At 48.9% G+C, this 10,535-nt stretch overlaps 1 protein-coding gene across 1 annotated transcript; it reads left to right on the top strand.

Moving 5' to 3' along the window:
- The first annotated feature begins 845 nt into the window (after window positions 1-845).
- On the top strand, window positions 846-10,321 carry WFIKKN2 (WAP, follistatin/kazal, immunoglobulin, kunitz and netrin domain containing 2). Its single transcript, XM_069067520.1, has 2 exons — window positions 846-1,686; window positions 7,245-10,321. The coding sequence occupies exons 1-2, from the start codon at window positions 1,498-1,500 to the stop codon at window positions 8,757-8,759; spliced, it is 1,704 nt and encodes a 567-aa protein (XP_068923621.1). The 5' UTR covers window positions 846-1,497; the 3' UTR covers window positions 8,760-10,321.
- The last annotated feature ends 214 nt before the right edge of the window (window positions 10,322-10,535 follow it).

The following is a 10,535-nucleotide window of genomic DNA, read 5'->3' as shown; positions in this document are numbered from 1 at the left end:
TGTAAAGTCTTGGCCAAATTAGGGTAGTCATATAAGTGCTTGGCTAACCGCACAGTCCATTTCGTGCTCACATACACAAAAATTTTCCCCTCTCTTTTACATCCCCACCACAAAGGTAACCCCTGCCACTCCGAGTCAGTCTCGACAAGCAAGGCTTAGAGAAGTCTGGGCGCTGCAGGGACAAGGGGGTGAGGGCACAGGGGACATGTGTCTATCCCCATCCCCCCACCCACTGTTCGTTAGCCCTTCAGTGGTGAGAAGGTGGTTTCCTAAGGTCCTTGCCCACCTCAAGGCATGGTAATGAGAGGTTAAATTTCAGCCATCTCCCTGTCCTGGGAGGGCTCTACTCCCACCCCTGGTGATGTGGCTTTCATTCAGCCTTGAGAAGTGTATGTGGAGGACTGTGCTAAGCCTAGAACTGCCCCAGACCCCCCCCCCCCACTGCTGGGGCGTTAGAGCTAGAGCCCCCTCATTCTGCTCACCCCAACTTCCCTGGTATTGCTTCTCTAGGGGATGGGGGCCAAGTTGGGACCTCGGGGAGCAATTGTGTGCCCCAGGCACTCCCACCGTGGGCCCAAGACACTGGCTCGCTAGGAGTTGAGGGCGGGGGAGTAGCGGTGAGGCTCCCAGCTGGGGACACGGAGCACTATTGCTGCTGGGGCTTCTGGGGTTGCTTGGTCGGGCTCCCGGGCGTCCTCTTGGCCTCAGCTTCCCTCGGGCTGGGAGGGCGTTCAGGCAGCAGCAAGCAGTGAACGAGCCTGTTGTTTTTCCACGTCATTTGCTCTCCAATGTGTTATCAGGGCCCGCCCGGCCGCCGGGGTGAGGGTGGGGGTGGGAGTGGGGGGGGGGGGGGGAGGGGGGGGGGGGGGGGAGGCCCTGGGGAGGGGCAAGGGTATTGCAAAGGGGGAGGAGGGCCGAGGTGGGGGGAAAAATCCCTTCTCTCTCGTGGTCTTGTCCCGAGCCAATCTCCCCCTCGGAAGTACATGCCATTCCCCGCGCGGGAAGGGGTTAAAGGCCTCCCTGAGCTCAGAAACATGCAGGTGTCCCACGGTGCCAGATACAGACGCCTAAACTGTTTCCAGCTCTGCCCCCCCCCCCCCTTCCTTTTTTTTTTTTTTTGTTTTTTTTTTTTTTTTTTTTTGCAACAAGTCTGTGGGTCGGCTACGGGACAGAGGCAGCGCAGCAGCTCGTGGATCACAGGCATCGAAGCTGCTCTCTCCAACTTGCTGCCGGGGCCTCCAGGGAAGCTGCTTTCTCTTCAAATTAAGGGGTGGGGTGGGGGCGGATTGCTCCCGAAATCTTTTCATCTGGATTGTTGAAGGCTGAGCAGCATAGTCTGAGTCCGGGGCAGTGGGAAAGCCTCGCTGGGATTGGGAGGGGCAGGTGTATCCCAGTCCCTCGGAGGAAAAGAATTGAAATCCAGGGTGAGTGCTAGGCCAGCTCTAGCTGGGGGGAAGATTTATTTTTCCCCCTTGGAGAAGCCTCTGCGAGGGGACCATGTGGTCCTGGCACTTGTGGGTCTGTTGGGGACCTGTAGCTGCCTTGCTGCTCCTGGAGATGCCACCCGTGGGCCACGCACTGCCGCCCATTCGGTATTCTCACGCTGGGATCTGCCCCAACGACATGAACCCCAATCTCTGGGTTGATGCTCAGAGTACCTGCAAGCGGGAATGTGAAACAGACCAGGTGAGTCTGAGAGTCGGGATGGGGGAAGAAGCCCCACGGTAGCGTGGGGAGCAGGGGAGCCTAATGGATCGAAACACTAACCACAAATAATTTATGTACGTGTGGCTCAGCCAGATTCGAATGTGGCTTCGTGACATTGTTCACCCTGAAGAGAGCCCAGGTTAGATGGTTTCATGATATTTTTTTTGACACAAACTTTGGAAAGTTGGGGAGAAATGGGAAAGGCCCCTCTCTACCTCCCAGAAAGATGCTTATCCATTGGGTCCTGACCAATGTTGGAACCTCCCTGCCTGCAGCTGCTTGCCTCCACCCAATGTCTAGTGGAGTCCGAGAAAAGATGTAGCCAATAATTAGTGAGTAAGTGATGGGAAGCAGAACAGCACCGAGGACAAAAAAAGTCCCTTACTGCTGCTGCTGTTTTTGAGGGGGATCATTCTGGGGGAGCCCTTGGCTTCCCTCCCAGCGCAGGTCAATTTCTGAAACCAGAAATAAGGCAGTGGAAAGAGGCTGGCACTTGGAACTGGGAGACCAGAACTTGACTCTTGATACTTCCTAGCTTTGTGATCCTAGGCAAGTCACTATTTCTCTGAACCTCAGTTTCTTAAACTGTAAAATGGGTGTGATAATATTCACACCGCCTTTGTCACAGGGTTGTGGGAAAGGCAGTTTGTTAAACTAAAGTTCTGGTGAATGATGTGAGTTGTTATTTCCTCCTAGCAACCCTCAGTTAGTTTCCATAGCAAAAATGAGGAAGTATAGAGTGTGGAGGCAGTGTCTTGTAGTAGAAAGATCCCTGAATTTGCAGTCACGAGACCTGGGTTTGAGTGTGGTCTCTTTGTATAATGTTAGGCAAATATCCCTGCACTTCAGTTTCCTGATCTGTAATATGAAGTAGCCCTAAATGATCTCTGTATCTCATTCCAGGCAGCTAGGTGGCTCAGTGGATAGAGCGAAGGACCTAGAGTCAGGAAGACCTGAGTTCAAATCCAGCCTCAGACATTTACTGGCTGTGTGACTCTGGGCAAGTTACTTAACCCTGTATGCCTCAGCTTCCTTATCTGTAAAATAGGCTGGAAAAGGAAATAGCAAACCACTTTAGCATTTTTGCCAAGAAAACTCCAAATGGGGTCACAAGAGTTGGATGCAACAACATAGCTCTAAATTATATGAAACCTGTTTGGCTTGGGTTCTTCTGGTCACTGCCTTTAGTTCTACCACTAGCTAACTGTGCGATCTTGGACAAGTCATTGCTCCTCCTCTGTTACCTTATCTATATTGAACCAGATGGATTGAACCAAATGATTTCCAAGTTCTTTTTCAGCCCAAAATCTTGATATGTAGGGGTCCTTTTGGCCTCCTTTCAGCTAATTTAGTAATTCAACGAGGAACTGAATGGCAAGGAAGACCTGGTTTTAAATGCTGCCTCAGACATATACTGGTTGTTTAACTCTAGATAAGTCATACAGTGTATAGCACATAATAGTTGCTGCTGTTCAGTCGTATCCAACTCTTGGTGACCCCCTTTGGAGTTTTCTTGGCAAAGATGCTGGAGTGGTTTGCCATTTCCTTCTCCAGCTCATTTGACAGAAGAGGAAACTGAGGCAAATAAGGTTAAGTGACTTGCCCCAGGGTCACATAGCTAGTTAGGATCTGAGGCCAGATTTGAACTCAGAAACAAGAGTCTTCCTAACTCCAGATCTGGTGCTCTATCCACTGTGCCTCTTAGCTGCCCTGCCACATAAGTATTTAATAAATGCTTGTTGACTAACTGCCTGACAACTTTTTGGTACTCTAGGCAACTTTCTCTGCATACAAGTTATCAAGAAGATACCAACCTGCATTAGTGGAGGAAGTTTTGACTGAGAGTTACCGATACCAATGAAATCACAGTCCCTATATTCCCTATCCTGATCCCTATTTTTCAGTACAGAACAATGAGAAACACTGTTTCTAGAGTAAAGAGACCTACCTGCCTCTGACTTTTACTACCATCTGTATGACTCTTGGCTAGTCACTGAAATTCCCTGAACCTCAGTTTCCCAGTCTGTCAAAGAAAAGGGTTAGATAGATGACTTCTGATCTCTTTTGGTTCCAGATCTAGGCTCCTTTCAATCTGTTCAGAGTAACAGGCTCTAGAAGCCAGAACTGTTGTCCACCATTTATCTTGAAATGATTTCTCTTCATGACCCAGGTTAAAGCAGTTTCTCTTCATGACCCAACTGACCAGGTGCCTACCTAGCCCCAAAGATAGTGGGAGGTCTTGGGCATTATGAGGAAATCTGTGGACCTGAGTCTGAATTAACTAGTGTTGTCATCAGGAAACATGCTTCACTTTCTGACTTTTGGGTGTGGGAGAAGAGCAACCCTCTCTTAACTCTTTTCCTTCACCATAGCCATTTCACTTACACCAACAGAGTCTGAATGGTAGCAGAGACTGCCCGCTTCCCAAGTCCCCAGCCCAGTTAGGACTTTTCCCAAGACAAGTCAGTTGCACACCAAGCAAGTGTTTTGTGTTGGCTCTGAGAAGTAACAGATAGAGATGAGAAGAGATGGGGGACTTCCCCCCCTGGCTTGTGGATGGGCAAGGAGACTGCTCTGTTGGTGTGGATGTGGGCTGCATTTGGTCAATCTGACCCAATAAACAGATACTTTATTTAAGGATGGAATATAACCACATGGCCTCTGCCAACTCTGTATGTCCATACATGAGTGTGTACACCTAGGATCACAGAGCTAGAGTTGGAAGACACCACAGAGATCATCCAGTCTACCCCGCTCATTTTATAGATGAGGAAACTGAGGCCCAGAATAACGTAAACAGTAAGTTTCAGGAGTGGAATTAGAACCCAGGTCCTCTGGAAGGACTGATGCAGGACTTTTGCCCCTGTGCCATACGGGGCTGAAGATTCATGGTAACCTTAGTTTTAATTCAGGCCTCTGAGCAAAATTTAGTAGATGAATAAAGTCTGGCCTACATTTAGCTTGCACACCATAACAACTTCCTATAACAGACCTCCAAACCCTGAAGTCCATTCTTCAGCACTAGTCCCCTGTGAGATTCAATGACCGTAAGGAAAAGGATCAAGTAGCTTCCTTCTCTTTTTTTCTCCTGGTGCCCTCTATTCTGTGATCCCCTTTTCACCTGCTGCCTATAGGCTGTCAAGCCTGAGAGGTTCCCATCTTGGGCCCAGTGCTCCCACTTATTCAAAGCAAAGGAGTTCTGTAGTCCATGGAAAGATTTCAAGGGCTGTGTGAACTTGGATGGGGAAAATATATACATCTTTATTTTCACTAATGTCTAACTGAAATTTAACATTTTCGATTTAAAAGCAACAACAACAACACAAAAACCCAAACCACATTATTCTGCAAAGAGATCTATTGACTTTACCAGACTGCCAAAGGGATCCATAAACACAGAAAAGTTCGAGTAAACCTAGTTTAGAGAAAGGAGGGTTAAGAATGGAGACTGGAGCAGTGATTTCACTGGCATAGGGATTTACTTGGTAAGGAAAGTCACCCTATAGGCCAGCACTTACGATCTTCCAGAGTTGCCTGCATCACCAGTGACTTGCCCAGGGTCACACAACTAATGTGACTGCCAAGCCAGCTCTCTCTCCACTGCATACCCTTCTAACTTTACAGCTAAGGAAAGAGAAGACCAGAGGAGTATCATATAAATAGTAATGGTAGAAAGGTGGTGTAGAGCCCAGGTCTCTTGCCTCCAGGCCAAGCCCTTTCCCACTACACACTACAGATGCCTCTCTTTAGGGAGGTCCTGGAGGTCTGTTAACCTCAAAAGAACAAAACAGGTATTCTTATCAGCAAGAGGGGAAAATGCCTCCACCACCCAGGAAGTCCAGTTACAAAGAGCCTGGAGAGGAACTAGTACTTTTCCCTCTCAGCTAAAAGTGTCATTTCAAAGGAGCTGAAATCAAGGCAGGAATGAAAAGCCGAATGAAGGTAGTACCTGAGCTGCTCCTTGTTTATGGGACTCACTCCTGGATGGAGCAAACAAGGGATTAGGAGCTCTGCCTGCCCGGTAGGTACTATGTGTTATTGTCAGAAAAAACACGCCAAGAAATCCTTGATTGTTTCTGCTCCAAGAGTGTGTTGCTAATTTCGAGGAATTAAACTAATGCCTTCCGTGCCTGACTCCAGAGAAAATCAGAGGGGATTACATACAGGTTGGTAAGTCCTAGCTTACGCCGTGCCTGACCTTTGCTATTGGGAGGGATTTACTGTGGCTGTTTTCTGGGATGGATTCTCTTTCTCTCTACCTCTCCCTCCCCCCCTCTCCTTCCCCTCCTCTCCCCCTCTCCCTCCCCCTGTCCTATCATTTACTTAATGATGATGATGATGCTAGCTGGCATTTATATAGCATCTTAAGGTTTACAAAATACTTTACATGTTATCTCATTCGATCCTCACAGTAACCCTGGAAGGTAGGTACTATGATTATCCTCATTTTATATGAGGAAACTGAGGAATAGAGATGTTAAGTGACTTGCCCAGGGTCATGCAGCTAGAAAGTGTCTGAGGCATGGTTTTAATTCAAGTTTTCCTGACTCCAAGTCCAATTATTAAACATCTGCTTAATCCCAAGACAAAAATAAAACCTCCCCTGCCCTTGGGATACTTACATTCTCTCCCCCAACAAGTCTATGCTCTGAGCCACCTATCTGCCTTAATAACATGGACAGCTATCCCTAGGGACTCAGTTTCATTGATCTGTAATTTCATTGATCTCGATTTCATTGATTACCAAAATGGGTAAGTTAAATGCTTAGGCAGCCCTTTAGGGGATAGAAACAAATCCTTGGATACCTGACCTGGCATCTTTCTGGCTTTCAGTTCTTTTTTTCTCTTTGAAGACTGGGATGATTCGTGTTTCATACATTTATTTACTCATTCTTCAACAAACGTTTATTAAGTACCTGTTGTACACAGAACACTGTGCTCTGTGCTGGGGAAACTCAGTGTTCACAGTTTACAGCTTCATGGAGTCTAAATTCTACAAGCCTGTTAAGCACGTTCCTGTGATGCCTAGGCCACTTACAGAATTCACTATTAATCTAGGTATTAGTTTAATTCCTCGAAATTAGCAACACACTTGGAGTAGAAACAAAGAAAGAGTTCATGGTGTGTTTTCGACAATAACACATCGTGCTTACTGGGCAGGCAGAGCTCCTAATCCTATGCTATGAAAGTAAGTTCAAGAGTGATCCCATGAACAAGGAGCAGCCCACGTACTACCTGCAGCTTTTCATTCCTGTCTTGATTTCAGCCCCATACAAATCCTGGATAAGGACAAAGGTTGTGAAGTTCCTTCACCCTAGGCTTATGGTCACCTTTCCCATTCTTCCCTAGGAGAAGCATAAGTTCATAGATTTGGAGGTGAAAGGTGCCTTAGGCTACTCCCTCATAATTATTAAACATCTGCTTAATTCCAAGACAAAAATAAAGCATCCCCTGCCCTTGGGATGCTTACCTTCTCTCCCCCTCCCCCCTTTCTCCTGATCTTACATTCTAACCTCCTTCTGGTTGGCTCCTTCCAGGAGTGTGAGACATATGAGAAATGCTGCCCCAACGTGTGTGGCACCAAAAGCTGTGTGGCTGCTCGATACATGGATGTGAAGGGCAAGAAGGGCCCTGTGGGCATGCCCCGGGAGGCCACCTGTGACCACTTCATGTGCCTGCAGCAGGGCTCTGAGTGTGATATCTGGGATGGCCAGCCTGTCTGCAAATGCAAGGACCGATGTGAGAAGGAGCCCAGTTTCACTTGTGCCTCTGATGGCCTCACTTACTATAATCGCTGCTACATGGATGCGGAGGCCTGCTCCAAAGGCATCACTCTCACCGTAGTCACATGCCGCTACCACCTCACCTGGCCTAACACCAGCCCCCCACCGCCAGAGACCACTCTTAGCCCTACCACAGTCTCCCCAGAGACTCCCATGGTGGATGTGGCAGCCCCAGCCCTGCTCAATCACCCTCACCACCAGTCCGTCCGTGTAGGGGAGACGGTGAGCTTCCTCTGTGATGTGGTGGGCCGACCTCGACCAGAGATCACCTGGGAGAAACAGCTGGAGGACCGAGAAAACGTGGTTATGCGGCCCAACCACGTGCGTGGCAATGTGGTTGTCACCAACATAGCCCAGTTGGTCATCTACAATGCCCAACCCCAGGATGCTGGCATCTATACCTGCATGGCTAAAAATGCTGGGGGACTACTTCGTGTTGATTTCCCTCTGTCTGTGGTACGGGGTGAGGTATCAGCTTCAGAGCATGGGCCAAATGGGACAGCTTTCCCTATGAACGAGTGCCTGAAGCCACCTGATGGGGAGGACTGTGGGGAAGAGGTGACCCGTTGGCACTATGATGCTCAAGCTAACAACTGCTTCACTTTCACCTTTGGCAATTGCTACCACAATCACAACCATTTTGAGACCTATGAGGCATGCATGCTGGCGTGCATGAGTGGGCCCCTGGCTGTATGTGGTCTGCCTGCTCTGCAGGGCCCCTGCAAAGCATATTCCCCTCGCTGGGCATACAATGGGCAGACTGGCCAGTGCCAGTCATTTGTCTACGGAGGCTGCGGGGGCAACGGGAACAACTTTGAGAGCCGAGAGGCTTGTGAGGAGACTTGCCCCTTCCCTCGGGGGAGTCAGCATTGTCGGGCCTGCAAGGTTAGGCAGAAGCTGGTGACGAGCTTCTGCCGGAGTGACTTTGTCATCCTTGGCAGAGTCTCAGAGGTGACAGAGGAGCCAGATTCTGGACGAGCCCTAGTGACTGTGGACGAGGTACTGAAGGATGAGAAGATGGGGCTGAAGTTCTTGGGCCAAGAGCCCTTGGAGATCACCTTGGTGCACATGGACTGGGCCTGCCCCTGCCCCAATGTAACTGTCAGTGAAGCACCACTCATCATCATGGGAGAAGTGGATGGCGGCATGGCGGTGCTTCGGCCAGAAAGCTTTGTAGGGCCTTCTAGCATCAGGCGGGTCAGGAAGCTTCGGGAGGTCTTGCACAAGAAGACCTGTGAGCTCCTTAAGGAATTCCTTGGTCTTCACTGACCCCCTTCTCTCTGTGTACCATTCCTCACTAGTCCTCTTTCACTCCTTGCCCTTTCCCCCAAATTACCTTGAGCATAAATACACCTGGCATAGTTAGGACCAACCCTGAGTCTTACTTAGGCCCATAAGAAGACTTAAAAAAAAAAAAAAAGCCTGGAGCAAGTTACCATTTCCTGAGGCTACTCCTGAGAAACAAATCTTTAATCCTGTTAATTTTGTTTAGAAAAGGGTCAGCTTCTCACCTTTCTCCTTCCTGATGATTTAGGAGCCAATGCTGATGTAGCCAGTTCTGGGGGTCTCCTCTAATTTTCCTTGGTAACCTCTGCCCCTATTCTATTATCCCTAATTCTGGTTCTGTAACATTGTGTGTGTGTGTGTGTGTGTGTGTGTGTGTGTGTGTGTGTGTGTGTGTGTGTGTGTGTGTGTGTGAGAGAGAGAGAGAGAGAGACAAAGATAGAGAGAGAATCACAGGAAAGACTAGATGAGGTGGAAGATGGGAAAGAGAGAATAGGGAACAGTTTGTCCTGGCCTGCTGTGGCCTTGTGGGGGCAGAAATACCTTGAGTTAAAATGTGTGTGGCTGCTCCAGGCTAAAATCCGGGATTGGTGGAGGGGATGTTGGGGGAGGAGTGGGGAGAGTCCTTAACTTTGAGAGCAGAACCTAAGACATGCCTCCAACTGGAGGCTATTGGGAGCTTTGGAGGGCAGGCCATCCTTCCCTCCACCTGGTGGGTGACCCAGTTTTCATATGTGGACCAGGTGTCTTTGGGTGGGAGCTAGGCTATGCTTTGGAAAAACATACCCTGGGGTGCTTAATGTTACAAAGACATCCACAGGGTACGTTTTCCTTCAGTTTGGCTGCTAAAGAGAGCTGGGGAAGCAGGCCCAGTTCAGCTCTGTGCTATCTCTCACTGCATCCCCAAAGGAAAGGTAAACAACACCCGAGAAATCTCTAGCAGAGGCAGGGCAAAAGGGCCTGTTGTTGAATTTCTGATGTCCGTCACCCCATTACCCAGCTTATGAAGAGCTCCATTTCTGTTCTCCCTCCCCAAGACTCCCCCAGAGGGTACACTAATCTCAGCAAAACTAGTTCCCACAGGGTCCACAGGACATTGTTCCAACCAGTTCATGCAAAGCCCCCAACCCCAAAATGGAGATTGGGGCTAGGACATAACCTTCTAAGAGATAACTGGGTTTCACTTGCTAGACCAGGCTATGATCCCCCAATGTGTTCACTTGCTCGGCTAGCATTCCCCAATAGGTTGGGGAAGTCCCCTGCCTAGATGTAACAGCCTTAAGAGACACTATCCTTCCTTCCTTCCATCCCATTCCAGGCACAGGTATAGGGGCATACATTTCAAACCTAACCAGAGACTTCCCTCTTAGATCCCATTTTATGGTCTCATTCCATAGGTGGGAAAACTGAGACATGCAATTTTCTTCTTTCTCCCCAACAGGAGTCCTGGGATAGATGTCCTGATTTTTTTTCTGGCTGAGAGCTTGGGTCGACCAATAGCTTGCTCTGTTAGGAAAATAAATGGGACAGAAATTCCACTGTCCATATTCTATCATCTCAATGTGAGTGTTTCGGTTGTTCCTAGGTGCACATGACTTAGCTATCACCTGTATCTAGAAATGCCCCCCCTCCCGCTACAACCACACCCCAACCCCCACCCCCCACCCATCCCCCTCCCACGCCCCGCCTCCCCCCTGGCCCCTGCATCATTTGCCCCCTCTGTGTACACTTGTTGTCGTTTGTCCTTTGAGTAGCTTACTT

The sequence above is a fragment of the Petaurus breviceps genome, unplaced genomic scaffold, assembly GCF_028583685.1.
Source record: "Petaurus breviceps papuanus isolate PSGF00001 unplaced genomic scaffold, PetGlider_PUasm1.0 90750, whole genome shotgun sequence".
Lineage (NCBI taxonomy): Eukaryota > Metazoa > Chordata > Mammalia > Diprotodontia > Petauridae > Petaurus > Petaurus breviceps.
This window is presented reverse-complemented; position numbering and strand designations above follow the sequence as displayed.